At 43.3% G+C, this 27880-nt stretch overlaps 1 protein-coding gene across 1 annotated transcript in view; it reads right to left on the bottom strand.

The window, feature by feature from the left end:
* Positions 1–343: 343 nt before the first annotated feature.
* SIAH3 (siah E3 ubiquitin protein ligase family member 3) overlaps positions 344–27880 on the bottom strand; it is a 41499-nt gene continuing 13962 nt past the window's right edge. Inside the window, exon 2 of the mRNA XM_066571347.1 lies at positions 344–1153. Within this exon, the coding sequence (XP_066427444.1) occupies positions 560–1153 (594 nt within the window). The 3' untranslated portion in view covers positions 344–559. The remainder of the gene's footprint in view (positions 1154–27880) is intronic.

Raw genomic sequence — 27880 nt, 5'->3', positions numbered from 1 at the left:
GACTTTTTCTTCTAAGTTTTCACTGTTTGGGTGAGAAAGTTGTTTCCTCAGAAGCTGAAGGGAGCTCTGAAACTGCCAGCTCCCACAGGGCTTGGCTGTGCCCAAAAGACAGGAGTTAAATCACTGTTGCTAATATGGAAACCTGGGTGCTCTTGTCCTGTAGTGGAACACTTGACCTTTCATCAGGTACGGGGGCCTCTGGTCCATTAGGCAGGCAATGAAGGAAACATATTTGCAGAGCATGGTTGGACCAAAGGTTTCTGCCAGTCTCCCTGGGTGCACTTTTCATTAACAAGTGTTGTTTCCAGTGCTGCTAGAGGGTGACAATAAATTGATTAGCCTCTTTAAAATTTCTCATAAAACTGTATTAGCAAAATGGTAAATACATGACATAGGGACCGTAACCACGGGATGTTTACATAATGCCCACTGTGGACAAGTACTAAATACCATAAAAGACCCGAGACCCCCCATAAAAAGTCCCCGAGTTCTGGCTCTCAGAAGGCAGCTAGAGCACCATTGTTGTTGCTGTGGTTCCTCCTCCTCTTCCTCCTCCCCATCACATTTCAGCTTCGGAGCTGTGAACTTTGCTGGTGGTTATGGCGATTCCTATCGCTAGGCTTCCATTGTCGGAAAAGAGTTGAGCCAGGGAAGTGTTCAGCACAAGGCAATCCCCGTCCGAAATGACAGAGTCAATGCACTCCAGGATCGACCTGGGCGTCGCCTCCCACTTGAGGCGCCTCTGGTTCCTGTTGAGCTCCAGCCGGTAGGTGAAGTTGTTGGCCTGGGTGGGCGTGCCAATCAGCATCATCGTGGCGAAGAACTGGGGGTGGCCCTCATACTTCTCCTGCTTCCTGAGGACCAGCAGAAACTGGTGGCCAAGGCAAGAGTGCATGATGATCCAGTCCGTGGGCGCGGGCAGGTGCATGTCCGTGGCCAGGAAGACAATCTCCGCGCCCTGAAGGATGTTGATGCGGTGGGTCTGCCTCAGGTGGGACACCACCACCTCCAGATGCCCTTCCCATGGGCAGGAGAAGAGCGGGCACGTGCAGGGGACCAGCTGGGGGTCGTGCACCACTTCATGGTGATGGCAGGGAGGAAGGATGCCTTGGTCTGTGGATGCCTGCGCAGCGGCACAGCGGGTCGGTGCATACTATGGGAAGAGAGAAATTAAATGTGAGAGCAAGCGGACCAGAAAGCAGTGCAGATGTGCAAGGTGCAGACCCCACAGACATCAGTCACCCACACTCCACCTAAGGCAGCACCAGTGGGGGTGCAGAGAACTCAGCACACCGGGGATCAGAGGCAGTCCTGACCTGGATCTGCACAGCACAAGGAGATGGCAGTTGCCTTGTTCTCCAGGAGAACAGACAAACTCTTTGAGCCATGATAAGTCACTTCAAATGAAAATGATGTATGTGTTTAAGGAGCAATTTCATTAGTTCAGGGGGAAAAATCTGATTAAAAAGAAAAAACAACCCAACAAAGCAAGGACAGCATGGGGCATTTTATATAGTTAAGAGTTTTGCTGCTCAGAACAAGGGAATGAAATATGTATGGCATTATTATTCTTTAATGAAACATACGGGCAAATACAGGCATTTTTCCTGAAACAATAGGCTTTATTACACCCATAATTTGTGAAATAAATGTCAGTTTTTATTGTATATGATACTGTCACTATTTTTTTGGTCAATGTATTTGTGCCTAATTGATGCTCTTACTACCATAAATCTTAAATTGCTCTCAAAGGTGATGGGATGGCAGATTTAGGGCATTTTTATACTAAAGTAAATTTAGATTAAGGTAGGGCAGCTTGCTAAAAAGGCAGCAGAAAAATTCCACGTGAGGACTAAAAGCAAACTATTCTGACTCTCTCAAGGGGATGTTGTTGAAGAGAAATAAGTCTTACTCAGCCAAAAGTGTATTCACAGGTAATGCTATTCAGGAAGAGTAATGTCTCTCCACAATAACTGTGTGTATAGACAAACCCTAAGGCACAGGCATGCTGGTCATGATTCATCTTACCCAATTTTGAGTATTTACTTCACCCACCCAAGACAGAAACCTGGTTACCTGGGACTGCCTCTGCAGCCTGTAGAGTGAGGCAGCCCTTAGAGTGCAGGATTCAGAGCATAGCTGGAGTAGTTCAGTTTCTAAAGGTGACACCAGCTGATTCCAGAGAGACTGAGATGCAGTCTCTCTAGCTGTGCCTAAATTTCAGCTGTTTAAACTTTTTTGTCTCTCTGAACTCCTCTTATAAAGGTACATCTCTTACATCCATTAATGTCCCTTATAGCAGTATGTACATATATACATACATTTTGCTTTAACATATGTTCTAGGAAGATTAATGTAATTCCCTAAATAGTGTCCCACATCCCCTTATTTTAATATATGTACCCAAAATTGCATGAACTACATTATAGTTCTAACATTTAACAGTTGTTCTCCTCCATGCCCCATCCAACTCGTTGCAGATTTGGGATTTTTGAGCAGAGATTTGTTTTATCCAGGGGCAAGCATAATCCCATATAATGGGTGGTAGATTTGCTGCAAGGGGGGTGTTATCTTGTCTTGTTATGGATACCATGAAAGCTTTCATTACAGCCTTGCTGTAAGTAGTTTTCCCCACCAGAACTTGCACGATGTGTTGGAAGGCAATCTCTTGGGTAAACTGTCCTAAATCTCAGACGACCAGGGCTTCCTTGCCAACCAGGATGACAATTCCATCTGTTCTCATTGTGTCAGTAGCTGCCAAAGGTTATGATGGATAGAGCAGGGCTGTGATTGCTGTTGCTGTGAAATTCATGGCTCTTCCCAAGGCACTGGGTGTCAAAGGGAGCTGTTTCTTCTTCTCTGGCATTTGATATGAAGAATAATTGACAAATTAAGCCTTACTATTGAAGCTGGCAGTTTTTTCTTTTGACAATTATTACTTCAATAGTACTGTTCTATTTTTCCCTTCCTCATATTTTATTTGTTTTGCTGTATAAAATTCAAGAATATAAACTTTTTGAGAAGATAATGAATTGAGGACAGATAAATGACTATCATTGTCTGGGAAATAAAACAGGTCATTATAAACTAATCAAGGTTTGTGGCTTTAGCTGCCTGCTTATCGCAGTGGGATTACTGGTTCACACTTAATTCCACATTAATTTTTGCATCCCATTAGGATGAAAGTTATGGTTAATTTAAACTCTTTGGTGAAGGAGGCTACTGCAATGGCAGATCATAAAAGCCTTTTGAAAAAAATTCCTGAAATGCTGATTGCCTCATAAAATGAATTCTAATCTCCCAATCTAATACAGTGGGTGTGTGCAATTACTTTCTCTCACCAAACTGTTAATGCAAAATTAGTGATTATCCTAATTAAAACTAATGAACTCATACTCACATGCTGATAAACCTCTCAACCACTTGACAAGTTCCAGCCTTCTATCAGTTTTATTTAACTCCCTTTTTGGAAGATGAATCTTAAATTAACCTCTTGACTAACATTTAAAATTAGGTTTTGAAATTTGAAGCTTTATAGACTATGTATAATTCTTCACCAAAGATTACCAGAGTGAGAGAAACCATTTCCACTGAGGATGAAATTGAATTTAGAAATGCATTCTCCTAATTTGAGAAACATGGAGAACACTGGTAGCTCATCCATCTAAACTGCACCCAAGGTAAGAAAATACAAATGTCTTCAAAAATCTTTTTATGACAAACATGTCTCTATGGCTTGGGAACTGGAAAAATAAATTACAATGAGCAACTTATATAATATATCTTTCTTTTTTCCTAAACTTGTGGATTTCTGTGTGTGCACATAACTATGAATTCCTTTTCACAACTCACATTTCTGAAATATTTCTATAAACCACTTCAACAAAGGATTTCTGGTCTAACTTTGTTCATTTCAGGTTTATTGAAAATTCTTGAAACTCAGTACAAACCATGTGATCTATTTTTATTCTTTGGCTTGGCAAGAACCTTTTTCAAAATCTGGCTTCTGAATTGTTTGACAGTCATTTCAAAATTTTAAATTCATAGTATTTAGAAAGAAATGTTTAATAAATCTCTGTCACTTTTTAAAAAAAGTTTGAGAAAAAATATTATTTTACATTTACTTTTGAGGTGTGAGTATAACTATCGAGGTGTTTGTGCTCTTGCTGGTCATTCTTATGGCTGTGAATTGATATGCAAAACAGGGAAAAAATGGTCACCTTGAGTGTATTTAAATGCTTGAATAAATATTTATGAACAGTTTTTCCATGTTTAATCTGCTCCAGTATTTACTTTCTACCATTTATTGCCCAATTACCTAATAAAATTAGATTTATTATATTGTTGTGTCAGTCCAGTATTATTCTCAGTTATCTTTTAGCCTGTTGGCCAATTTCAGTCAAATTGAACTATGGGATGGAATTCTCAAATGCTTTAATTTTCAACCATTTCTGAGAGAAGAGGCATCAGGGTACAGCAGCATGACCCTTTCATGTCTCCAGGGAGGAACAGTCGGCCACGTGGGCAGAATTACATTGACAGACAGGAGAGAGCCTAAACAATGGCAGTTTGATCCCAAATGGATTATAGACACCAGAGAACTCACATGAGACAGTGTCTTTATGAACAGGAGAAAAGGCTTCAGCCAGAGTACTCCTCATTAGATGCAACATAATCCCACCATGAGGCACCAAACCACAGGAAACCAGGGCTCTGCTGCTCACAGAAAAATTTCTTTTTAATGATGCAGCTTATTACAGAGCAGTTCTTTTCAAGACCATGTAACTTGGCAAAGGCCAATTTATAAGCACATGGTGCTTTTCTTATGGAAAAAATCCTCCAACCAAACCATGACTAGATTCGGACTACGACACAGGGTTTCTGCTAAAAATGCAACAAATTGCTTTAGATGTGACACATTTGTTCTGCCTTTGATATTTGAGGGGTAAGTCCCTAACTCTGAAGACTGTCAGCTCTTTTCCCAGCCCATGAAGAGTCCTGGAGTGAAATTCACTTGATTCTAAGTGGTGCTGAAAGAATATCCCTCTGGACACCCTCTCTACATGCAGACAGGACCAAACCCATCCTCAGCACACACCCACAGAGGTTTAACTGGTTTCTAGACAAGACACAGAAGGACAATTCAATTTTAGTCAGGAAATATGTGTACCACAATGGGCTTCTCCTGCTGTGCTGGAGACAACGCAGCCCATGGAGAGAGAAATGGATGCCTGCTCACTTGAGGGTGTAAATCTATGGCTTCCTACTATCATTACAGCTCCAATCACTTGATAGAAAATTCAGGGGAAGGATGAAGGGTAGATGCAAGAGTTAAAGACCTCCAAGAGGTAAAGAATGCACAAACACATCTCTGAGTCTGCAGCTGCAAACCTGAGGCACCCACCCAGGAGAAAGGGCTTTGCTATTGCTCCTCATGCTCTGAGGGACCTTTTGTGCTTGAACTAGTTAAGTCTTTAGACCAGCTACGGTGAAAATAGTGGAAACAGAGGCAGCAACCCACACTGCACCTCTGCTGGCTGAGTTCATGGCCCTGGTTAGTGCAGGCACTGGATACACCACCATGCCTCAAGCTGTGTATCTCTGCTGCACATTGGCACAGCTTCAGCAGGGAGAGCAAGTGCAGCTGCTGCCCTGAGCAGCTAAATGTCTTGCCATTGAAGTTCTGACTTAAAGATGGTTAATTGGCTCAAGATAAATCCCACAGGGTAAGGGAGAGTTGAAAGCAGTGCTCCCGTCCCATGGGAGAGGGCCTGGACACTGCTGAACTAGAGTATAAGGAGGGCAAGTAGCATCACCACATTGTAGAAGAATAAACACTGCTCAGGTCTTCAGAGTAAAGGTTGTGTCACCTTTCAGCACTTTCCAGTGTTCTTCAGTGTTATACTGGAAACTGGATGCCTCATTCATACTTTTACTTGCTGTAATGCACATAATGTGCAAAAATCAGCCTTTCACATCCCTGTGAACAGTGCCAATGCATGCTGAGAACATCCCAAGGAGGGAGGACAGGGACTGGTTCACTGCCCAGTAAATAAGTGTTTCTGACAGGAAAGCAGGTGCTGCAAATAATCATCTTTTTCCAGACACTTCACACCCGTGCAACTGCATTTTCTCCAGTGGTCACACACACTTTGCAAACACTCATCAATTCACCCATTCTCTGGTCTCCTTGCTTGGGGCAGTCAGTGGTGTGGTCTGAAGGCCACCCTGGTGGGGCTTCTGAGCAGGGCCACACAGAAAACTGCAAAGGTGAAACCAAAGCCACCACACATGCCGCCCAGCCCAAAGCAGAAGACAGTGCTCCCTCTCTACCCCAGCCCAACCTTAGCACACCCTGAGACATTGCAAACTAATCCTCCTCCCAAGAGGAAACCTCTCCTTCCATGTACCCAAACCCTTTCCTGTTCATCCACAGCTTTCTTGGCTGGATTACAGGAGAGTTGGTAAGAGCTGTACATGTTCATGGCAGCTGCAACCTTTGGTGGGAGCCAGGAATTGAGAGGGGCTGTGCTCACTCCCCCTGTTACAACCCCACCAACCTGCCTGTGACAAGGAACAACAGGAGATGCAGTCACCCTGTAGGTGTGTAAGCAACTGCAAATGAGCAGGGAAAACTCAGGGGGTTTTTGACACTGACCTAAAGATTTCTGCTGACAAAGAGGGACCTGGGCCTGCAGCTGTGAGATTGCTTTGAGAGAGCAGCTTCTAGGGTCTTCAGCAACTTTCAGCAACCACGGCAACTTTTAGGGTTTCTGCTGAAACAAATTGGCATTTTCTTTGCCAGTGAAATGTGCCACTTATTCAGTTTTCTTACTGTCTTCCTCCTATTTCTTGGCTTCTCAGGGATTGACTGCTTCTTCTCATCTGTATGGAAACTGCCTCCAGTAATTTTCTAATCCTCAGTTTCTTTCTGCCTCATAAAAGCTTTGCCACCCACTAACATCCACCTCCACGTTACTTACACCCACCTCACAGGGACAGAAGCTCAAAAGAACTATAAAGGTGACATAAAGAAAGTAGTGAGTCTTTTAATCCTGGTCTTCATTTAATTTATCTTCTGCTCTTTTTTAATATGCTGATGAGATTTTTTAAGTCTTTCAGATGAAAGAAAAGAGAAGAAAAAACCCCCAACCCCCTCAACCTATTTTGTCAAAAGCTGTACTTTCATATCTGAAATTAAGAAATCCGAGCCAGAGATCATGTTGGGGATTTATTTAAAATTTTAATTACACAAAATCCTGTTCATTATGAATGCATCAGTTGAATTTCTTAAGTACTGAATATTGGTTGCAGCTTTGGCAGTGGAAGGATTTGTTTTCCCTACTATCAAATGGCAGTGAGAGGACAACTTCAAGCTCATTTTACTAATCTCACTTTGCAACATAATCAGGCATGACTTGGTGACACAGCATACAGGATGTGTTAATGGCTGTCCTCATGCTTATTACACACCTCTGTCTATGCAGAGAAAATGCAGCTTTAGTACATGTCCATGGTGTACCACGCACTTCTCTCTATCAGACAACCCCAAATATGAGATGAATTCAAATATATATAGAAGTATTTTGGAAAAAAACAATTGGTTTTGTGGTAGATCTAGCAAATCTATGATTCTTTATTTTAAATGTATCCCAGGTGAAAAGAAAGATGTTATTCTCAAATTAAATCCCCTTGCTTTCTTTTAAAAAATCTTTTTTTTCAGCATTAACTGTCACGCGCTCTTGAAGTGCCAGCAAAAAACTTCAACAAACTCAACCTTCTTCAATATATTGAAAACAATGTAATTATAATGAAATATAAATGGAATCCACACTAAAACATGTCAGTCCATAGATGCTTTCTGAGAGAGACCCATGTGGATAGTGGTAGGATGGAGCAGGGTCATGCTCTCCAGCTCTCCTACTTCAAACCTAAGTTTGATGAACCCTTCCAAGGCCAGATGGGCACCAAAACTTCCTGTGCTTCAAACTGAGGGGAGATGTACCACCCTGCTGACCCTCAGCCAAAGCTGCAGCAGGGTCATGGACAGCCAGGAAAACGATCCTGATTTAGCTGCTGTGTTTGATGGATCTCACCTGGGATCACTTTCCATGCTCTCTTTGAGAAATAAAACAGACTGATTAGATGCAAGCAAAACCGTGTGCGTGGGCAGTTCCTGTGGAACATCTGGCAGTTATTTGCTACTCAAAATAAAAAGCTAGGCTGGAGGGTGGGACATGCCCTTGGGACCTGATTTGCAACTTGTATTCCCTCTGCTGCATTTTAGGGCTGGGCACAGTGCAGTGATAGCAAACCGTGGCAAAGTGTATGTGATGCTGCATTGCAACTGTTGATGCTCTGGGGTGTGCAGACATTTACCAGCTTCTCTTTGGACTAGAAGATTTTATGCCTTGATTTAAGCAAGTGTGATGCCTCCTAATGCCATCCCCTTTGGCCACCCAAGGCAGGTATCAGAAGACAAGGCACACCCTATCAGCTCTTTCTCCACAAGGGCAGGGTGCATCCATTGTTTATCAGCAGCTGCTCATGAGACACTGCTGATCCTGGCTCTGGGTGAGGGAACGAGCAGCCTGCATATGTACAATAGAGATAATCAAAAATGCAGAGTTATCAGAAGATTTGCTTCATCCTTTATCCACTTTGTATTTTGGATAAAGCCTGTTCACAAAATGCAAAACCATTATAGACTTTAATTAAAAGCAAAGTGATAAAGCGCTTCCAAGCTGCATCTGCTCTGACTGATAGGGAAGGCAGAGTTCACAAGAGCCCAATATCTGACCTGTTGATTTTGTGGTTTACATTCACACTGAAAAAGAAATTAATATGGAAAAGAATTTTAAAAAAAAGAAAGAAAGAAGAAATGATTGCCCACTGTGCTCATAAACTTAGCAGTTCAGACTGCCTCTAAATTACTAATCATCTGATATTCATTACAAGTTACTACAGTAACAGCGTGTCTCCAAGAGAAGCAGATTTGCTGGTGTCATCTGAGATAATTAGACCAAATCCGCCCTGAAACAATTGAATTTCTCCCCTTCCATCAGACAATCTCCAGCTATTACAATTATATGACATGTAAATCCATTAACTGCTCTTTCAGAGATGCACCTCAGGAGTGCCAAAAGATGGCACAAACATTACTGGTCTGCTGGAAGGAGAGAAGGGATGGGGTGGTGGTTGTTGAACAAGCCCACAGACTTTCTTGGTGGGGCCAGTGTCTCCAATCCCATCTATGCACCCCTCCAATCTCATCTATGCACCCCTCCTGGCCAAGGATTTGCTCTGTGGTCTATGTCACATTGCTCTGACAACTGTCACAGGGCAATGTGCAGCTAATCCTGTGCCAGACTGGTCACAGTGGAGTGCAGACAGCAGGCTGGGACCAGGTAGGTGTAGCAAGGAGGGAATACAGGGCTCTCAGTGCTGCCAACCCTGTCTCCCTGTCCTGTCTCATAGGCTCTGCCTGTGCCTACACCTCTGTAGCAGTCACTGAGCAATGTATGAGCCATAAAACACTTGATATTTTTAGTTAAGAATTTCTCCTGAGAGCTGTTTCTGAGGAAATGAAAGAGTGTCCTAAAGTCATGTCTGTTGCTGAGGCATTGCTGGTACCAGCAAGCAATGGGCACCCCAAACCCACCCAAAATGGCCTGGTGTGGTGGGGGTCATGCTCAGGTTATAGAAGAGGGGAAAATAAATTGTTTCTAGCTCAGAGTAACTCTCTGTTCCCCTGCACATCTCTGCCCATTCTCCACAAGTGACTTTCAGCTTTCCCTTGCTCTGGGTACCTTGCAATGTAAGTGTGGCACTGAAAGAAAAGTCTCCCTGTTACAAGGCAACACAAAATTCATCCTCATTCCACTGTCAGATGAAAATGTGTCTTGAGTTTGTGTAGTCAGGCTTAAGAAAGGAGAAAAAAACCCACAGAACAACCCAGAAAATCCTTGTGAGCTGCTAGCTTTGGGCATGAAAAGCAAATGGCAAGTCTGGGTAAATTAATTTAGTTGGTGTAATGTATGCAAATGCTTCATTGACATATTCTTTGCTGTAAGGAAAGGGGCATTTCTCTGGGAACATTTGTCTTGTGTCTCAAATATTCTTTTAATTTTGTGCAAATCATAGCCTGTTCCTTCTTCATCCTCCCCCTCAAATTCTCAAAGAATAGTTCTTCTAGAAGTTTTCTTCATGTGGGGAGGATGCAGGTAGAAAGAAAGAACAGAAAGGGAGGTTCAGTTTAGCCTGAGAAGACAATGTTCCATTGCTATTAATAGACTGAAAATTTAAAAGGTTTTGTTAAAAAAAAACTAACAAAAAAATGAAAACCAAAGTCCACAGCAATCTTCTAATTTAACATTCCTGCTTACAGAAAGCTACTCTCCATCCTATCCAGGAGAGGCTGAGTCAGCCAGTCTCTGTGCTGTGCCTCCTGCAGCTCTGCTGTTTTGGAAGAGAATCCCCTGGCATTCCCTAGCCTGCTGGCACCTGCCTTCTGACCTTGTGTGCCAACAGCAAGAGGGAGTGTAGCACAATTGAGTCACAGAGGGGTTGGGGTAGAAGGGACCTTGAAGATTATCTAGTCCCAATGCCCTGCCATGGACAGTGACATCTAGCACTAGATCAGACTTCCCAAAGTCCCATCCAAACCGGCCGTCAATAATTCCAGGGATGGGGCATCCACAGCTTCTCTGGGCAACCTGTTTCCTTGTCTCACTATCCCTACAGTAAAGATTTTATTCATTATGTCTATTCTAATCTTGCCTTCCTTCAGTTTAAAACTGTTACTTCTTGTCCTGTTACTACAGGCCCTGGTAAAAATGTCTCTCTATCTTTTTTATCAGTCCCCTTTATAAACTGAAAAGCTGCAATCTGATGTCCTTGGAGCATTCTCTTGTCCAACCCCATCTCTTTCAGCCTGTCTTCATAGGAGAATTGTTCCAGCCTCTGATCACCTTCATGGCCCTTCTTTGGATCTGCTCCAACAGGTTCACATCCTTCTTGTGGTGGGAATCCCTGGAGCTGGATGCAGTATTCCAGGTAGGGTCTCACAGGAGTGGAGTAGACAGGCAGAATCACCTCTTCTGACCTGCTGGTCATGTTTATATTTATACAGACCAGGATATGGTTGGCTTTCCAGGCTGCAAGTGCATATTGTGGAGTCATGTCTGATTTTATGTGGACAGGTCCTTTTCTGAGTCCTTTTCCACAGGACTGCACCAAACCCATCCATCACTCAGCCTGGACTGATACCTGGCATTGACCTGACCCAGCTGCAGGGCTTTGCACTTGAGCTTCATGAGATTCACAGGGCCCTGCTCCTCAAGCCTGTCAAAGTCCCTTTGGATAACATCCCTTCCCTCAAATGAATCAACTGCAGCACTCAGCTTGATGTTATCTGCAAACTTGCTGAGGGTGCACTGATCCCACTGCCTGTGTCACTGGTGAAGATATTAAATAGTAATGCTCCCAGTATGGGACCCTTATAGGACACACCAGTCATTACTGGTTTCCACTTGGATATTGAGCCATTGGCTGTTACTCTTTGGATGCTGCCATCCAGTCAATTCCTTATTCATCAAACCCATACCTCTCTCCAGCTTAGAGGTAAGGATATTTTAGGGGATTGTATCAAAACCCTTAGAGAAGCTGAAGTAGATGGCAATTGTAGCTCTTCCCTTGTCACTGATGCAGCCACTCCAGTGAAGAAAGATGCCAAAATAGTCAAGCATGATTTGTCTTTGGTGAAGCCATGTAGGCAGTCTCTAATCACATTCCTGTCTTCCACGGGTTTTGACATCTTCCAGGAGGATCTGCTCCATGATTTTACCAGGCATGGAGGTGAGGCTGACTGCATGGTTATCATCAGGGAATGACGAGGTTGTTCATGGGGAAAACAGACACAATCAGATGTTAGAGACCCATTACCCAGCAGAGCTGCAGTCCCTAGAGTCTAGTTATTTTTAAAGTCAGAAATCCATTAGCATAGACTATGCAGCTCTGGCTGCAACACCACAGGCTCTTTCAATCAGCTCTGGTCTGTCTGCTTCTCCATTCTAAAATGTCCTGTTTCAGTGGAAGTAGGAAATTTCCTATAGGAAATAGGTGCAAGTGGAGCACCAGGAAAAGGAGGCAGAGGACCACATTTCTTATTCAAAGCCATTCTCACTCTTTAATATCTGCTGTCACACCCTCACTTATCTTATGCAAGGTTTTATGTTTTAACTTCAGCCAGTTCCTCCCCATGCTGGCAGCTTAATACATGTTCTTACAAACTTTTCTGGCTGTACAATATTCTATAACTTGCACATCATAAAAGGTAATAATTTTACGACTATTCTGATACACTTATGGGTTTTGAGGATTTGACAGTGGGGTAGATTTTTAAAATTTATTTTCAGCTTTCTATAGAGAGCTTTTTAGAGAGCTTTCTGTGTGACACGTTATTGAACAAGATGACAGACCACTCATTTCATCACACTGAAGGTGTTTCTGCCTTTCTTTCCTGAGATAAACTTCTCTCCTTCTTCCCAAAGGGCTGCACAGAGGAAGCAGGGATTCTCGGGATGGGACAGAGGGAACATCTGCTCCCCACCTCTTACAGTGTAAACAACAGCCTCTCTGCCCTCTGAGGGTGGCCTCAGGCCACTGAGATGTCTGCTGCCATCCCTGCAGCCTGTTGGGATGTGACCCTGCAGTGAACAGCATGGCTTTGCTGCAGGAACTGCATCAGTCAGGGTGAGCAATATATCCCCTGCTGGCTCCAGGCTGAGCTGGGAGAGCTCTGGGCAGCCCTCCGGGATCAGGCTTAACAAGCAGGAATGGCTGTGTGGTGTTTTGTGCAGTCTGTCTTGCCAAAAGCATGAATAATGTGTGAAGTGACTACTAGAGGGACACCCACACTCCCAGGAGGAGCCACTCAAGTGTTTCTACAATTTCACCAGCAGCTACTTGCTCGGTGAAGGCTGTTAGGCACCTTCATGCCCCTGTCAACAGAGCTTCCATCTGTTTTTAAACCCCTTCATTTCCCTCTTTTGCACCCTATAAGTATGCAGTGATGGCTTACCCTTTAAATTCCAACTCCACTGAGAGTCCATGCTAATTCAGAATAACATCTTTTAGACCCATAGGGTTTGCAAGTACTCAAGGGTAAAGATAACAATATTCAGCTGAGGAAACACCTGTGACAAACAAATGGCTAAATTTTGGGCCAGATTTGTCTCATCTTAATGTACACGTCTAAAAGATCAGCATGTTCAAATCTGACCTACTCATCTGAAGCTCCCTTAATAACAGAGATAAGATGTACCTTCACAGAGAAATTCATCATCCCTATCTTGATCATGTCTATCTTCCTGAAAGATGAAATTACCAGAAGCACCTGGAGGAGATGTTCACTTCTCTTGCTAAGCTAGAAGTGGAGCTGGGGTCACTGGCCCAGAAGTGGGCACAAGGCTTGCAAAGTTTCACCATGTTCAGTGTATCAGCAGTCACTCAGACTCTGAGTAGCAAGGGTGTCAGAACACAGCCACTGTGACTGTTTAATGGGTGATTATGAGCTGCCTATTTGCCTAATGCAGAAAATCCCTTGAGCTGACACATTTTCTTCCCAGCTAAGAGCTGGTCATCCTAATTTTCAGGCAGCTAGATTTAACAGTGAAATAAAACTAATTTACAGCTCTTGCCATTAGGAGGACAAATTTTCATCTCTGTCCTTCGGGTGAGAGGCACTATAATAAATGAATGATTACTGACCCATGATACCTATTAGAGATTGCAGTTGGGTCATCTCATTTGTTGTTTTAACACAAGAAATTAAGAGCCTAGCAGGGCTATGGCAAATTGAATTGATGATGAGATGAACACTGCCTTTACCAGAGGCTCTTTCTAGAATTATATGAGGGAAAAGCTCAGTGACAACAGGACCTTGAGCTGTGGGCCCAAATTTTTTGAGCCTAGTAGGACTTTCCAGTCTCACAGACTTCCTCCCATTGCTACCTGGAAGTGTAATCCAGCTGCCACAGGCTGGAGTTCATAGAGACAAAGGAGCAGTTAGCCATGTACTTTCTTGGCTCTTTTCCCCCTGTTATTGCCTGCAGCTAAACTGCCCACCAAAGAGGTTTTGAATCAAAAGGAGGTAAGTGCACAGGACACTTTGCTCCCAACAGCAGCCACTGTGACAGATTCCTGTGTTCTTAGTCTGATGCTGATTGAAAAGCAATCTCTGCTGCCAAGTAACAAAGCCAGTCTCCTTCAAAAGCATCCTCAGTGCAGGGAAACCAATAGCTTCCAAGTTTTAGGGGAAATATTGAAGAATGTCGTGGATAACCTAACTAGGCAAAATTCTGCAGTCTCAAACTCAAGCCACACATGCTTGGCTTCTTCTCAGCCCCGCCTGGCCCTAGACAGATTGTGGGGCCATCACACCCTAGTGGCTCAGCACACAACACCCATCCTGGTCTGAGCCTGTGCTCCAGCTGCACCCTGGGTCAGCCTTCCCCGATCCAGCAACGTTGCTCTCCTCCTTGCAACCTACCCCAACTCTCCAGCCTTTCCCAACTGCATGACACAGTGCCCTGGCCTTGTCTCATGTACTGAAGGAAAGAAAATTCTACTAATTGCCTGCCAACTTAATCAGCTAATAGTTAGTCTTTAGTTGGCGTCTTTTTTTTCCTGTCCTAAGATGGAAAACTGTCTCATTGTCTTTCACTCCTAGAGGTTTGTCCACACTCTGTCACAGGGTAAATCTGCAGACACAGAAAGTACCATCTCTACTTTGCTTTCCACATGAGCTTTCTCTCCATTTATTTCTGCTGCCTGGTTTACATGAAGATCTGCTTTAGCTTTTGGGCTTTCTCCAGCACCATTTGCTAAAATTATATTAAGTATTGATTGGTAACAGATAAATTACAGGGCAATGCTAGTGAGGATACATTAAGTAAATGGAGGAGCAGGCCCATGCTGCTTTCTTCTTTTTACCAGAATGGCAATCATCAGCAGCAGAGTTGTACAGGGTCTGCAACAGGGTCTGCTCAAGCTGTGGCTTGAACCAGTCAGAGATCATCCAAGTTAATAGACTGTGGAGAAGACTTGGTGCTGTGTTAAATGCTGCAGGCCTGGTAGTGCCCTTGGGTACAGAGTACATAGATGGTCTTGTGAAATTAGAATGGTTTAAAGAAAAAGCTCTTGTAATTCAAGGCCCCCCAGTATTCTCATGATCTGCCATACCGATCCATGGATCATTTTCACTTATTACTGCTCAATATTTAATTTCCTTTGTACTTAGAAAGTGCCAAGACCAGGTGACAGTGATGGCTGGCTACTATTTTTCAAGTCATGTAACTCAGGCAGTGAAGTAGAAAGGACAGTACGAGAAAGAACAGAAAAGGCAAGGCATAGTCACAATTCCAAGTGGTGGACGTTAAGGTCACCCTGGTAGAAGATGAGAGGAGAGTGAATGTTTCAGGATGAGAAAAGGTTTTTATCCTGAGGTTTAAAAGAGTGTTAAGAAGAATTCTTTGCATTAAAGCAGGGAGCAAGGTAATCTACAACTAACTCTTTCTTACCAGTCACATGTGAAAATGAAAATCAGTGACAGTGGTGTTAACCTAAACTGACTTGCAAATGGCCTTTTGCTGGAGTTCCTTGCTACAGACCATACACAGGAATGCAGGTGGAAAATTTAGAAAAGACTGCATAGAATAGCATCAGGATTGAGGTAAATCATCTGTAGCCATAGGGTGGCAGAGCTACAGCTAAAATTACTTCCCAGTTTGGTCTGGCATTGCCCTGATTCTGTTTTCACTTGGCTATTTCTCTCCACTTGCCTGTGGAGAGATGCAAATATCAGGTTTTCAGTTCTTACACTAAGGTGAGATGAATCCCATTTTGCTCTTGCCTCTGAGCTCCCTGGTAACCTTCAAGCCCTCTGAGTCTTTCTCTTCCTGATCCATCTATCTGGCCTCACACTGTCTCATCCCTAATTTATCAGCAGAGGCTACCTTTACACAGGTGAATAAAACAAATCAGGAGTCATTTCCTGGTCCTGAGATGAAGTGGAACATCTTTTGTCCATGTGGTTTAATTTACAGCTCACACAGAGTGGCCTCTGCTTTGAGTCTGGTGGAAACACTCCTGGTCTCTCCAAGGCAATTAAGGAGAATGCTTGCTGATGTGTGCCAGTCTGGGGAGAATGCTGCCCATCACACTGTGTGGATAATTGCAAGTTGGTGTTGTGGCCTTGGCCTGCTGTGGTTTGGTAAGTAGAGCCACATCTGAATTTCCCACACCCAGAGGTGGCTCAGCATGTGTAAGCAAGAGGTAAAAATCCACATCAGGGGACTTTGCATCCTGATTCCCAAGCCCTTGAAGGTTAATGGCTGCACAGAGACTCACTCCTTCATGGACTTCTTTTGACACCTATCCTAAGCACTTGGTCATTTGAAAGTGAAAATAATAAGCACTTTGCTGTGAAAGGCTTTTTCTTTTGGCATCTTATGTCAAGATGCAGCTACACGTCAGGTACGTGTTTGTTTTCATAAGGCACTTTGTAAAGAGCCTCTCTTCTTCAAGTGCACATTTTGTCAGCAGCTTTTGGACTGATTTCAACTCCTCAGCCATACTGCAGCCCTTCTCTGTCTGGGAGAGGGCATTCAGGTTTTACCTTCCCTGTCAGCTGCAGAGTCACACCATTTTGCAAACTGCCCTTGAAATCAATGTGGTTGCTGTATTAGAAATACTTAGCGCATAAATTGTAGGACATGAGGCAGTGTGTGTAACAAGGCATGATAACCATGCACCGAACCTGCTGTACAAGCTCATTTCAAAATCTAGCACACACTCCTTGCTCTTCCACTTGCTTGATTCAGAGCTTTAAGGAAGGGTGTGCTTGTAAGCATGCATTGCTAACCACATCCCAACTCCAGTCAGTCAGAAATGGGGCTGAGCTTTCTCACATGTTGTGTTTTTTTAATGCTGATATTCCCACACTGTAAGCTTGATGTTAAAATGGGCTTTACCACCCAATTTTTCCACTTTCACCTGAATTTGAGGATGTTACTGGGTGGGCAATGGCTAAAGAACAATAAAACAGGAATGGAAGTGTCACACCCCCATTTCAGCAGGTGCCTCTTCAGGACTTGATCGTGTGCTCAGTGATAAACAGTTACAAAGGGACATCTTACCCCAGGGTAGTGAGCCAGTGAGGGAAAGAATGGGAACTAACTGTGCAAGTTTACACATGCCCAGGCATTTGATGGAAAGGTGTTTTGGTTTCCAAACTACCAAGAAAGGCTACATCTATGCAGGTAACTATTAAAGGTTTATCTTCTGTTTCACAAACCCGAGCCTATAAAAAGACAAACTCATTTACCAGAGAAAGACTTTCTACACAAAAAACCTAAAGTCTCCTTAAATGTGCCAAATTGATTTCTTCGTCTTCAGGCACGAATATCAATTAAGCAGAGGTGATGTCCTAGCTTAAAAGCAGAGTGAGATTTATGTGAACCATCAGTTTCAGCTACAGGAAATTAATTTTAAGTGTATACTCTAGTCATAGGAGTGCATTATTTCCTTTCATGTCATTTGTTCCCTGATGTTGGCACTCTGGAGCAAGGGTATCTCAAGTAAACTTGGCTTCTCATTATATATCTGAATCCCATCCACACAACTACAGACACTTGGTGAGGGGTCACATTCAGCTGAACATGCTCAGCTGTGGGCAGGTGACATCATGATTCAGTGGAGGCACCTCAAGGTTTTGTGGATGTCGCTGGTAGCGGAGCTGTGGCTCCAGGGAGAAGAGCAGGTGCTGAGTGGCCAGAATGAGTCTCGTTTGCTCTGGAGCTGGACATTTCTCACTTGGCTGCTTTACTGTTGTGCCACTCTCATTATTTCTGCTATTGGTTTTTCCCCAGCTTTGAGCATAAAAGGTTCCATGAAAAAGCACTGTACAGAAAGGGTGAACTGCTGTAAACCCAAATTCTTAGTGGAGCAAAGCCAGGGCAGCTCCACTGCAGCCATTCCACAGAGCTGAGCTGCCAGGAGCAGGAAGACATGGGGACAGCAGAGGCTTTCACAGTTTGTGTGCTGACACGATGAAGATAAATTTAGGATTGAGCCCTAGTTTCTGTGGACTGTGTTTCATGGGAGAGAGAAAAACCAGGCTGTGGTTCACTGTTTCCATAAGAGACATAAGTATTGAATCATATTTTTCCTATTCCAAGATGCTTGTGTTTTTTCCTGCATGATGACCTTGCTTCAACAGAAAGAGTGGAAGGTGATCCCTTCTTCAATCTGTTCCACCACTAGGGCACTCCTGTGGGAAGTAGCAGATTGCAGCTCCCTCCCTTTTGGGAGAGGCTTCTTACTTGTTGAGTTGCTCTGTAAACAATGGATGAAACGTAGACTGAAAGCTGCTCCTAGGCAACTGCGTCTTCTCCTGTCCTCTAGACTGTCAGTGTGTGTTGGGAACACCCACAAATTAAATACAGGATCTACTCCACTGGGGAGCATGGACTGTCTGGTTTTGCACCCAGGGAGGTACAAGTGGGAGATGCAGAGCTGAGCAAGATGCCCTGAGGACATCAGCCCTGGGCAAAGAGGCACACTGGGCACATTTACACATTTTCAGTGGCAGCTTTGGTGTATAGGGATTCTTAATGACTCTAAGTGATTAAGTGAGTCTTTTGGAGTCAGAGACCAAATAGCATCTAATTGTATTTTAGGAGCTGGACCCTGCCCTGAATCCCCAGCAGGTCATGTTCATGAACAGGTAGAGGAAATAGCACAATTTCCTCCCACACTGGCTAAGGCAGCATCCCTCATGGTAACTTATCCACCCCTTATTTACTGGGGGACCACTGAAAACCTGGGATATCTCAATGTACTGATTACAGAGAATTACTCTGCTCTGTAGGGACAGGTAGACAGTATCAACTACAGGATTCAAGAAGAAAAACACCAGCTTGGGAATAATAAATAGATAAAATAATAGATAAAATCCTCAATGGCAACAAAGAGATTTGGAGACTGGAAACTCAGCAGCACTGAGAGCAAGTCACAGTGCAAACCTTCCTGGCCTGGTGGCTGACTACTTGCCCAGCAAGGACTCTTCAGATGTCTGATGGAGGCACTGAGCATTCTAATGCTTAGTCTGGCAACACATTACATCCCAGAGATCCTTTGTCTGTTTCAACCAATAAATAACTGTGTTATACTTCAAAGTTGTGGATATCCTGCTTACAGAATCTCTTTGTGCATAGCAAAAGGTGCCTGAACAAAGTGACCTAGAAAAGGAGGGTTACTGCTTCCTCTCCCCAGTACACAAAGCCAGCATGACCAATAGAAGGAAATCCACTTTCTTTGTTCTTGTTCTCCCTCTGAATTGTTGTCATCTCTGCAGGTAATGAGCATGAAACACTTTCATTGTTATTTGTTGGTGTTGAAGTTTACCGCAAAGGCATATGGGTAAAAAACACAGCCAAAGTTGTATTTCACCTGTACACAAGTGGAAAGTGATGTATGTAGTATATCAAGGTGTGGACTCTTCTGAAGGGCAACAATTCAGATTTTAGTAAGAGCCACAGCAAAAGACGTTTTGAAGATATGAACCATTCGGGTAAGTGGAAAGTAACAGTCTACTGGACTAGTGTCTATGATGTCAAAAAGAGAAATCTGGTTAAAGATTTTTGTTCTGTGTCTCAGAGTTTTGAGATCACTGAAAGGGTTCAAAGGCAAGAGGTTTGAGTCACCTTCCTAACATCTGAGCTTCACAGACATCTGCTATTACCTAGTCAATACAGGATCTCCCAACAGTCAGAGGGAATAGCATGGACTCACTTTGTGATCTGCTTTTGCATCTGCTCTAGGCATGCCTATTTCCCTCCACTGGGTAAAAAGAGGCTCTCCATTTAGTCAAACATTCCTTTATATTTGGCACCAGAAAAGAACAGTGTGCAAGAAGGTGAGAGTGTGGAGTGAAATCAAATAAGGAGTAGTGGGTCCAACTTGGATAGAATTAACTTTCTTCACAGAGGCCCTTATGGTCTGGACTTTGGACCTGTGACCAACAAATCTGTGATTTGAACACAAATCAGTGTTGGTCAAGCACAGACATTTTAATTATTGCTGAGAAATTCTTGCACCACATCAAGATTTGTGTTTATCACTCTGGTTCTCCCCAACAAGTTTACTGGGGTTGGTTGAGAATTTTGGAAGGAACACAGCCAGGAGAGATGGCCCAGCTGGTCAAATGTATATTCTAGAATGTCATATTGATCAATAAATTGGGCAGAGGGTATTCTTTTCAAAGTAGGCTTTGCTTGGAGACTGGCTGGACACTAGTCTGCTGCTGGGAGGTGGCAAGTGACTGTATTAGCATCACATGTTCTTTGTTTTCTCTCTTTTTTCTCTTTTTAGATTATTTTTCTCTTAAGATCTGAGTTTTTCTCACTCTGTTTCTTTCCCCCATCCTGCCGGTGAAGAGTGAGCAAGCAGATTGCAGATATTTAGTTGCTGGTCAGGGTTAACTTACCACAAAGGGCAAAAAAAGCCAGAGATAGAGCAACTGCAGTAGGAATAGAGTAACACCATCTTTTGAAATTAGTTTGTTTGTGACATCTGATGGGGAACTACAGAGGAGGGAAGTGGTAATTTACACCCCAGGGCCAGATAAGAGTGCCCATATGAAAGCTTAGTGGTGTTTCCATACACATCCCTGGTGTGAGGCTGTCACAAAACAGAGCAGATGTGGCCTGACCACAGGCACTTTCAGCATAGCTTATGTCATGTGTATCTCCTCTGATGGGCTTCATCCTGCAGCTCTGCCCTTCACCCCTGCTGCTCCCTCCTCACTCTGTGGCTCTGAAACTCTCATGACCCCATAGCCCATAGTGACTCTCCAGCCTGCAACTTGCTGCCCATGACATTCCCTGTACTTGTAGCCAAATCTTGGCCCATTGCCCAGCACTGCACCAACATATCTTTAGAACTTTTCCTTTTTCAGTTGCTAGTATTATTTCACACAGGGTGTGAGAGCACTCTGGTGTTCTCTGAACTTAGGCTAAACTTCCTTATTACTGCTTTAACTTCTTGTCTGGTTCCATGTGACACGAAATGTTTAGGAGCTCTGGCAATCAAACCTCTTGAGCCAACATTTCTGCAACTTGCTCTCAGTTCACTGGGTTTCTTGTGGTCCTCCACTGAGGTGAAGCTGAGATAAATTAGATGTGATGGGTGCAGCCTCAGTGACCAGGTTTGGGAGCCTCTTTTTGTATAAAGTGCACTTGCGGAAATGTGGCAGCCCATTGCTTCCAGATAAATGCAGATAAATAAGGAAAGACTAAAGTGGGTTGCCCTCCCCTGCCTGAGGATGTGATGAAGGACACAGCATTAACAAGTCTGCTCACCGCCATGATAACATTTCTGAGCACGGAGCCAGCACTGGCACCCTCAATGTCTCCTTTCCCTACCTCCTCGGAGACAAATTGACCCTGCCTAAGTAAGAAAGGACTTTCCTAATCACATTAGGATCAGTTTAGATGGCAGAGAGGGTAACAAAATTAGAGCTTTTAAACCATTATCTCTTCTTAATGAACATCTGCGTTGATACAAGCCCGCGGAGAGTTAAGGAAAGCTGAGCTATGTCTGATCTCATTACAGCTTTAAAAAACAAAATATGTGATGGAGAGCTGGTTCATGGCTGTAAGAAAACCATCAGTCTTTTTCTAAGTGGCAAGAAAGGGCTCTGCTCAAGCCCAGAGTGGCTATATTCTGATTCTTGAATTAAAAATAAAATGATCTTTGATGCTGCAAGTCTTTTCCTAGGTCCCATATGCAAACTAATATAATACCTAGTCAAGTAATGTGTCTATAATTTCATATTATATGTGTCATGCCATAGTGTTTTAATCCTGTTGTCTGCCTCTTGCTTGATGCAATAATTGCTGTAATATTTTACATAATCAGAATTAATATGTTGTATGGAGATGCCAGGGAGCGTGTCTGATCTGCTTGCTACAACAGCAATAACTGAAGTGATATTGTTATTGTACTCAGAGGAAAACATGAACTCTGCAGAAAAACTGGACTGGATGAAGCAGAGAACAGGACTGGATTTTGGCTAATGTCACATGGACATCTGTATGGTGGGTCATGCAGTGGTCAGGAGATTTACTGTCCAGCATGTTTTTCTTAAAAACAGTAGATGGGAACTCTTCACATATTTCTTAGAATCACAGGATTGTTTAAATTGGAAAAGACTTAAGATCAAGTCCAGCCATTAACCCAACACTGCCAAGATCACCACGAAAGCACATCCCTTAACACCCCATCTACATCTCTATTACATACCTACAGAGATGGTGACCCAACCACTTCCCTGGGCAGCCTGTTCCAGTGCTTGGCTACATTTTTATGGCAGAAATTTTTCCTGCTATCCAATCTAAACCTACCCTTACACAACCTGAAGCCATTTCTTCTTGTTCTGTTTCTTGTTACCTGAGAGAAGAGACTGACCCTGACCTGCTACGCCCTTAACATAAATTAGAAAGAAAATAGGACTTCCTGCTGACTTGTCAGAGTATAATTTACTCATAAAAACCACTGTCCTTTTATGCATATATGTACATATGAAAATAAAACTCCTGATCATCCACACACCTGAACAATCAGCTCACACCCTGGCTCTTTTTGCAGCACCCTAGCTACATCTCTCCAAGGTGAAATTGCTGTGGCAAGAGCTAACCCTGAACAGCTGAAGAAGTAATTTGTCTTTAGCTTCAGGAAAGAAGTTACTTCCCACCCCTCTTTTATTTATACATAACCCACCAGTCTTAGATGTTGATACTGGGCAAACATCCCTTCTGCAACACATTTATGTTGATGTGTAGAAGGGCATATGTGCTGCACAAACACACACATCTCCTTCTTTCCTCCAATTTGGCAGAGACCTAAGTCTAATTTTGAAATGTCACACCTCACATATAATCCCCCAAAAGAGTTTGCAATGCAGATCCCTTCAGCAATCTCGTTCACAGCACATCCCTAAAGCCAGTAATACTGGTAACAGCCTGAGATGGGAGAGCAAAATCTTTTTAAGCCAGCCTCACCACTGAAGTATTTTATGAAACTACTCTCTCCATCTACAGACATTTAATTGCTACCTAGCTTTTGGCCTCATTAAATTCCAGATAATTAATCCCCAAGTACTAGATATTCACTCTGCCCCCAGACACTTCGACAGGTTTTCTTAGCAGTGGCCCTGAAATGATTATTTCCTGCTCTCAGTACTGAACATGCTGTCTCAAGCAGTTTGATGCATGCCCATTAACAGCACACCACTTGGCTATACTAAGAACAAGAAAAAGACAGGAGAAAAGTAAAAGCCTTGCAGTATCATCAACATTTCTGTGAATTCGGGTGATGAGAAAAATGCAGATTTGTCTGCTTCCAGGACAATTACCCTGTTGCTCTCCAGAGAACTCAGTTTGCAGAATGGCCAAAGAATCAGGCTGAGCTCCAGAGCTGCTGCCATGCACCTCTCGTGCCCTGGGATTGTTACCTGCCCATCCATAGGGGAGAGAACAAAACCCAGTCCCTACATTTTGACATTGAAACCATCTCCCACTCAGACTGCTCATTCTCCAGTTCTGATTCAAAAGTGGATAAAACCTCTAGGAAATGAGCACAACGTTCTCCCAGTTGTTCAAAAGGAACATTAAACTTTGCTGCAATTTAATCCTAAGTAAATTCTACCACAGATTTAATTCAATCAAAACTTCTCTCTTCCTCTTAAATAATCAGTAGAAGGCATTTGCTGTAGGTCTCCCCTGCATGACCAGCAGCAGCAGAGGCACATCAGGAAGGCAGCATCCCACAGGCACTGCCCAAGCACTGCCCTTGAGGACAAAGAGGCATCTTGCATGAAATTTGCACTTTTGCCCTCAGGCACCCAACATTGTCTTCATTTTTTTTTCTATTTTGTATAAGAAGTTTAGTACAATCTTGAGATGATGCAGCACAGATGAGAAAACAACTTCCTTAATTAATTTTCTAGATTGTTTGTGCAAGCAAAACAGCCCTGAGAAGAGCTGGGATGCTTTCACAAAGCCCATGGACTTTGGGGTGAGATAAAGAATAGTGTTTGTCCTTCAAAGGACACCTTTTCCTCACTATAAATGCTATCAGCTTACATTTACTTTTCTTCTTTTTTTAGCACTGTATTGCTGTTTGTTGTATGAACAGGTGCCTGAATTGATTATCTCCAAAACCAGAATAATTAATGGTTTTCTGTAACTTCAACATCAAATGTATTTTGATCAGCTTCAAAAAAAATCCCTTCTTTCAGCTAATGGGAGGTGTGAACCTCTAAGTGCTGACCCCGTGAGACTTTCTGTGACTTCAGAGGAGATTTCATCTCTCATTCCACAAAATTACTGAAAACATCTTAATGAAAAGAGACTGGAGTTTTCTCTTCTCTTTGTCACAGAGCTTGCCTTAACCTCAGAAAGGCCTTGGTTTTTCCTCCTCTAAAATGCAGGTGACAATATTTATAAGGTGACTGGGAGTTTCTACTTGAGGGACATTTTATAGAAGCCGAGCTATTTGCCAAAGACAAGCATGATATTTTCCAGATCAATGAGCCACGGACTCTATACTGCAGGTAAAAAAAAAAAAAAAAAGGTACAAGAATATCCAGTACCAGTCCCCTGAAACAGGAGCTTCAATACTTAATTAGCAGAGAAGTAGAATTAAGGCATTTTAATTCTGCCAGGCTGGTAAGGCCAGGGTGAAGGGAGTAGAAAGCTCACAGCTGATCCCCATGATATGGGGTGACCAGGGCTGCTTCAGGAGCCCGCAGGAGCAGATGCTCTGCAGGTAGAGTGCTCTCTGCCCTCTCCTGGATGGGGAAGCCAGCTGGATGGGTCAGGAGGTGGCTGGGGGAAAAGTAAAGGAGAAATCCAGCAAAATGGGGTGAGGGCAGAAAGCTGCAGCTACCTGGAAAGCATTGGGGAGAGCTGGGACTCTGCTCTGGGGTAGGTGGTGTGTGCAGACATCGCTGGTTTTACAGAGTGCTGAAGCATCAGTCAGGAGGTTTGCAAGCTGGGGTGACTTTCACAAAGCCTCAGAGGGCAGAAAGTGCTGATCCAGCAGTCAAGATGAGCTGTATCTGCACCTGCAGAAGCTGGTAGGGAGAAGAGCACAGGGAAAAGGAGCTGTGGAGGGAGCAGGCAATGTAATAAACTCCAAGGGAATGTAAGCCTACTGCAAGGCTATACCAAATTGATACGAACCTTGCTGCTATGTTGTTAACATTCAGGAAGAGGAAAACACTGAACAATGCCTTCCCGGCTTTGCCAAAGCCTTCCAAGGAAATCAAATGTAGCCTTTTTTTTCTGCTGACAGTACAATTTCTAAAAATATCAAATTTTACCCATAGACATGTGATCTCTATTGAATAAACTCATTGTGTTCAAACCAGAGGACTTTCTAAAAGACTTCTGGGAACTGAAATTATGGCCTTGAGCTCCTGAGAAAGGACCTTGGTTTTGGATTTGTGCAGCTAGCCTGGTTAGGTTGCCATAAGATCGTCTTCTAGCTTTAAAGGATGTGAATTTAAGTCTGCAAGAAAATTTCTGTACCCTCACCAGAGCTTCACCCTGTGTTATGTCAGTCAAATTTCAAATAGGAGCACAAATGGAAGAGCCATTTAACTTGTGCAATTTCCATCTCATCTGGGGAGTTACAGCAGAAGGAACACTAGAAGGACGCTGTTGCTAGGTCATGATGGGTGCAAATTCCCTTCCTAATTAATGCTTGTTAGTGTGTATGTATTACTTAACCCTGGTTCTGAAACACAGAAATGTGCTGTTCATGGTAACCATCTCCTCTCCTCTGATCATGATGGGCCAGAAGCTTTATGAAAGCTTTTGGTATCTGCTCTGTCTACAGAAGAGTTGATTTAAGGCTCTCTTAATGAACATCTTCTGTTACACATTGATTTTCTGCATGTTTAATAGTTTAACTTTGAAATGATGTGAAGACCAGAACTACATTAAGCCCATACAAACAGCAAAACACCCTGACATAATAAAGCAAAAAATTGGTGCTGACCTGCAGCTGGTGCATTCTTCCTCTGAGAGCCTGCCTAAGCATCATAGCCAAATGTTCTCTCAAATAATATTTCTCAAAGGTGAGCTCATAAGCAAGTTAATTAAATACCAAATTGGTTATTGTGAGTGCATTTACTGGGCATGAAAAAATAATGCATCTCTGACATTTCCCTCTGTAAATATGTTTTAAATCATTTGTTGGTAGTTAATTGCCATACTGCAAAATTAAGGCAAATAGATATATTTTGGATGCTACAAGGCAGCTGCTTAATGGTAATTAAATAACACCAATAGATTATGCTTAGATAAAAGTTCTGGAAAATCAGGAGCATTACATAAAGGTATGGCATTCATTGGTTCCCTGGGCACATCTCCTGGGTTAGTGTAGGCATGGTGGACAGAAGACACTCCCACATTAGCAACAAGGGCAGCACAGAGCAGGGAGGGGGCTGACCTTATAGCAGCAAGCTGTTATATTTTGGAGGTGACCTGTCCACACTCCCTGTTCCCTGGCCACGATGTCTGGGGTGGTAGCCAGCACTGCAGAACACCACAGGCCACTTACCACCATGGGGAGCACCCATGTGTGAGCCACAGAGCACAGATGCAGGCTTGAGATATCAGGAAGCCCTGCACCCCTGCTGTTTTTATCCAGAGAAGGATTTACCCCTTGAGCACATAAATTTATTTCCTTCTTCACCTTAGGGAAAGGCTGTGAGGGGTAAACGCATCAAAACAAAAGGCTTCCTGCTCTTGCAGCACTCTTTACTTTACAGCTAGGGCAACCACCTCCCATGTGGAGATTTGGCCACAATGACACTGTATTGCATCCCAGTCAGCCTTAGCCTTATCTTGCACGCTGAGAGTGAAGATAATGCATGAAAAAAATATCATATGGAACTGCAACAGCCTCCCTACTCATTCGCTGTGGTGATAGGTATCAGGAAAATTAAGTTCCCTGGCAAGACAAAGGAAGATCTTTCTTTTGACTGTATAGAACACATACATCTCCCACGGCCTGATATGTCCCTCCATTCTTGTTTGGCTCTGTCCTAAGGTAGTGCACAGTACACATTTGAAATTTCTGCCAGTTAAGAACTTCCTGAAGATCACTGATCTGACAAGTAGTTGTTTTTTTTTTCCCATTTGATATTTGGATATATTGTATGAGAATTAACTCCCCTTTCCATATTTAAAGCCCAGAGACTGAGTGGCTGCACTGCAGACACAGACTTCTTCAGGTCTGGCAACTCATGATACTTAAGACTGAATGAGACACAGTTTTATCACTGTTGTGCACAGGGAACCACCACAAAAACCCAACATGCTGAAGACCTTTTTTGTTTATTAGTGAAGATAAGGCTGGCAAATACTTCCACACGTTTATTTTTTTATCAAGTCATTGGTGTGGTGAAGCCTAGATGATTGAGCTCCCTGGGGTCTTGCCTTTGCTAGAGAAAAACAGAGAGGTTGCTGCGCTGAAACATACTTTTCCAAAGCACAGTCTTCAGCTGTGATCTAGGTGGCTGGAAGCTGAAAGAAAAAGGTGCCATACTTTGCTGTTTTGGTTAGGAGAAAGAGTTGAGTTGTTGACACAGATCTGCCCCAAACCCTAATGCACAACAACAAGGGAGGTTAGGGAGGTGTGTGCCTTGAGGTGTCTACCTCAGACCCTCATTTTCTCTCCAGCTGTGCCTCCTCCTGCAGTGCCAGGCTGAGGGGGCATCCTCCATCCTCTGCCTCCCTCCCTAAGC

Source organism: Molothrus aeneus, chromosome 2 (assembly GCF_037042795.1).
Source record: "Molothrus aeneus isolate 106 chromosome 2, BPBGC_Maene_1.0, whole genome shotgun sequence".
NCBI classification, from domain to species: domain Eukaryota; kingdom Metazoa; phylum Chordata; class Aves; order Passeriformes; family Icteridae; genus Molothrus; species Molothrus aeneus.
Note: the sequence above shows the minus strand (reverse complement) of the source record. Positions and strands in the feature narration are given on the sequence as shown.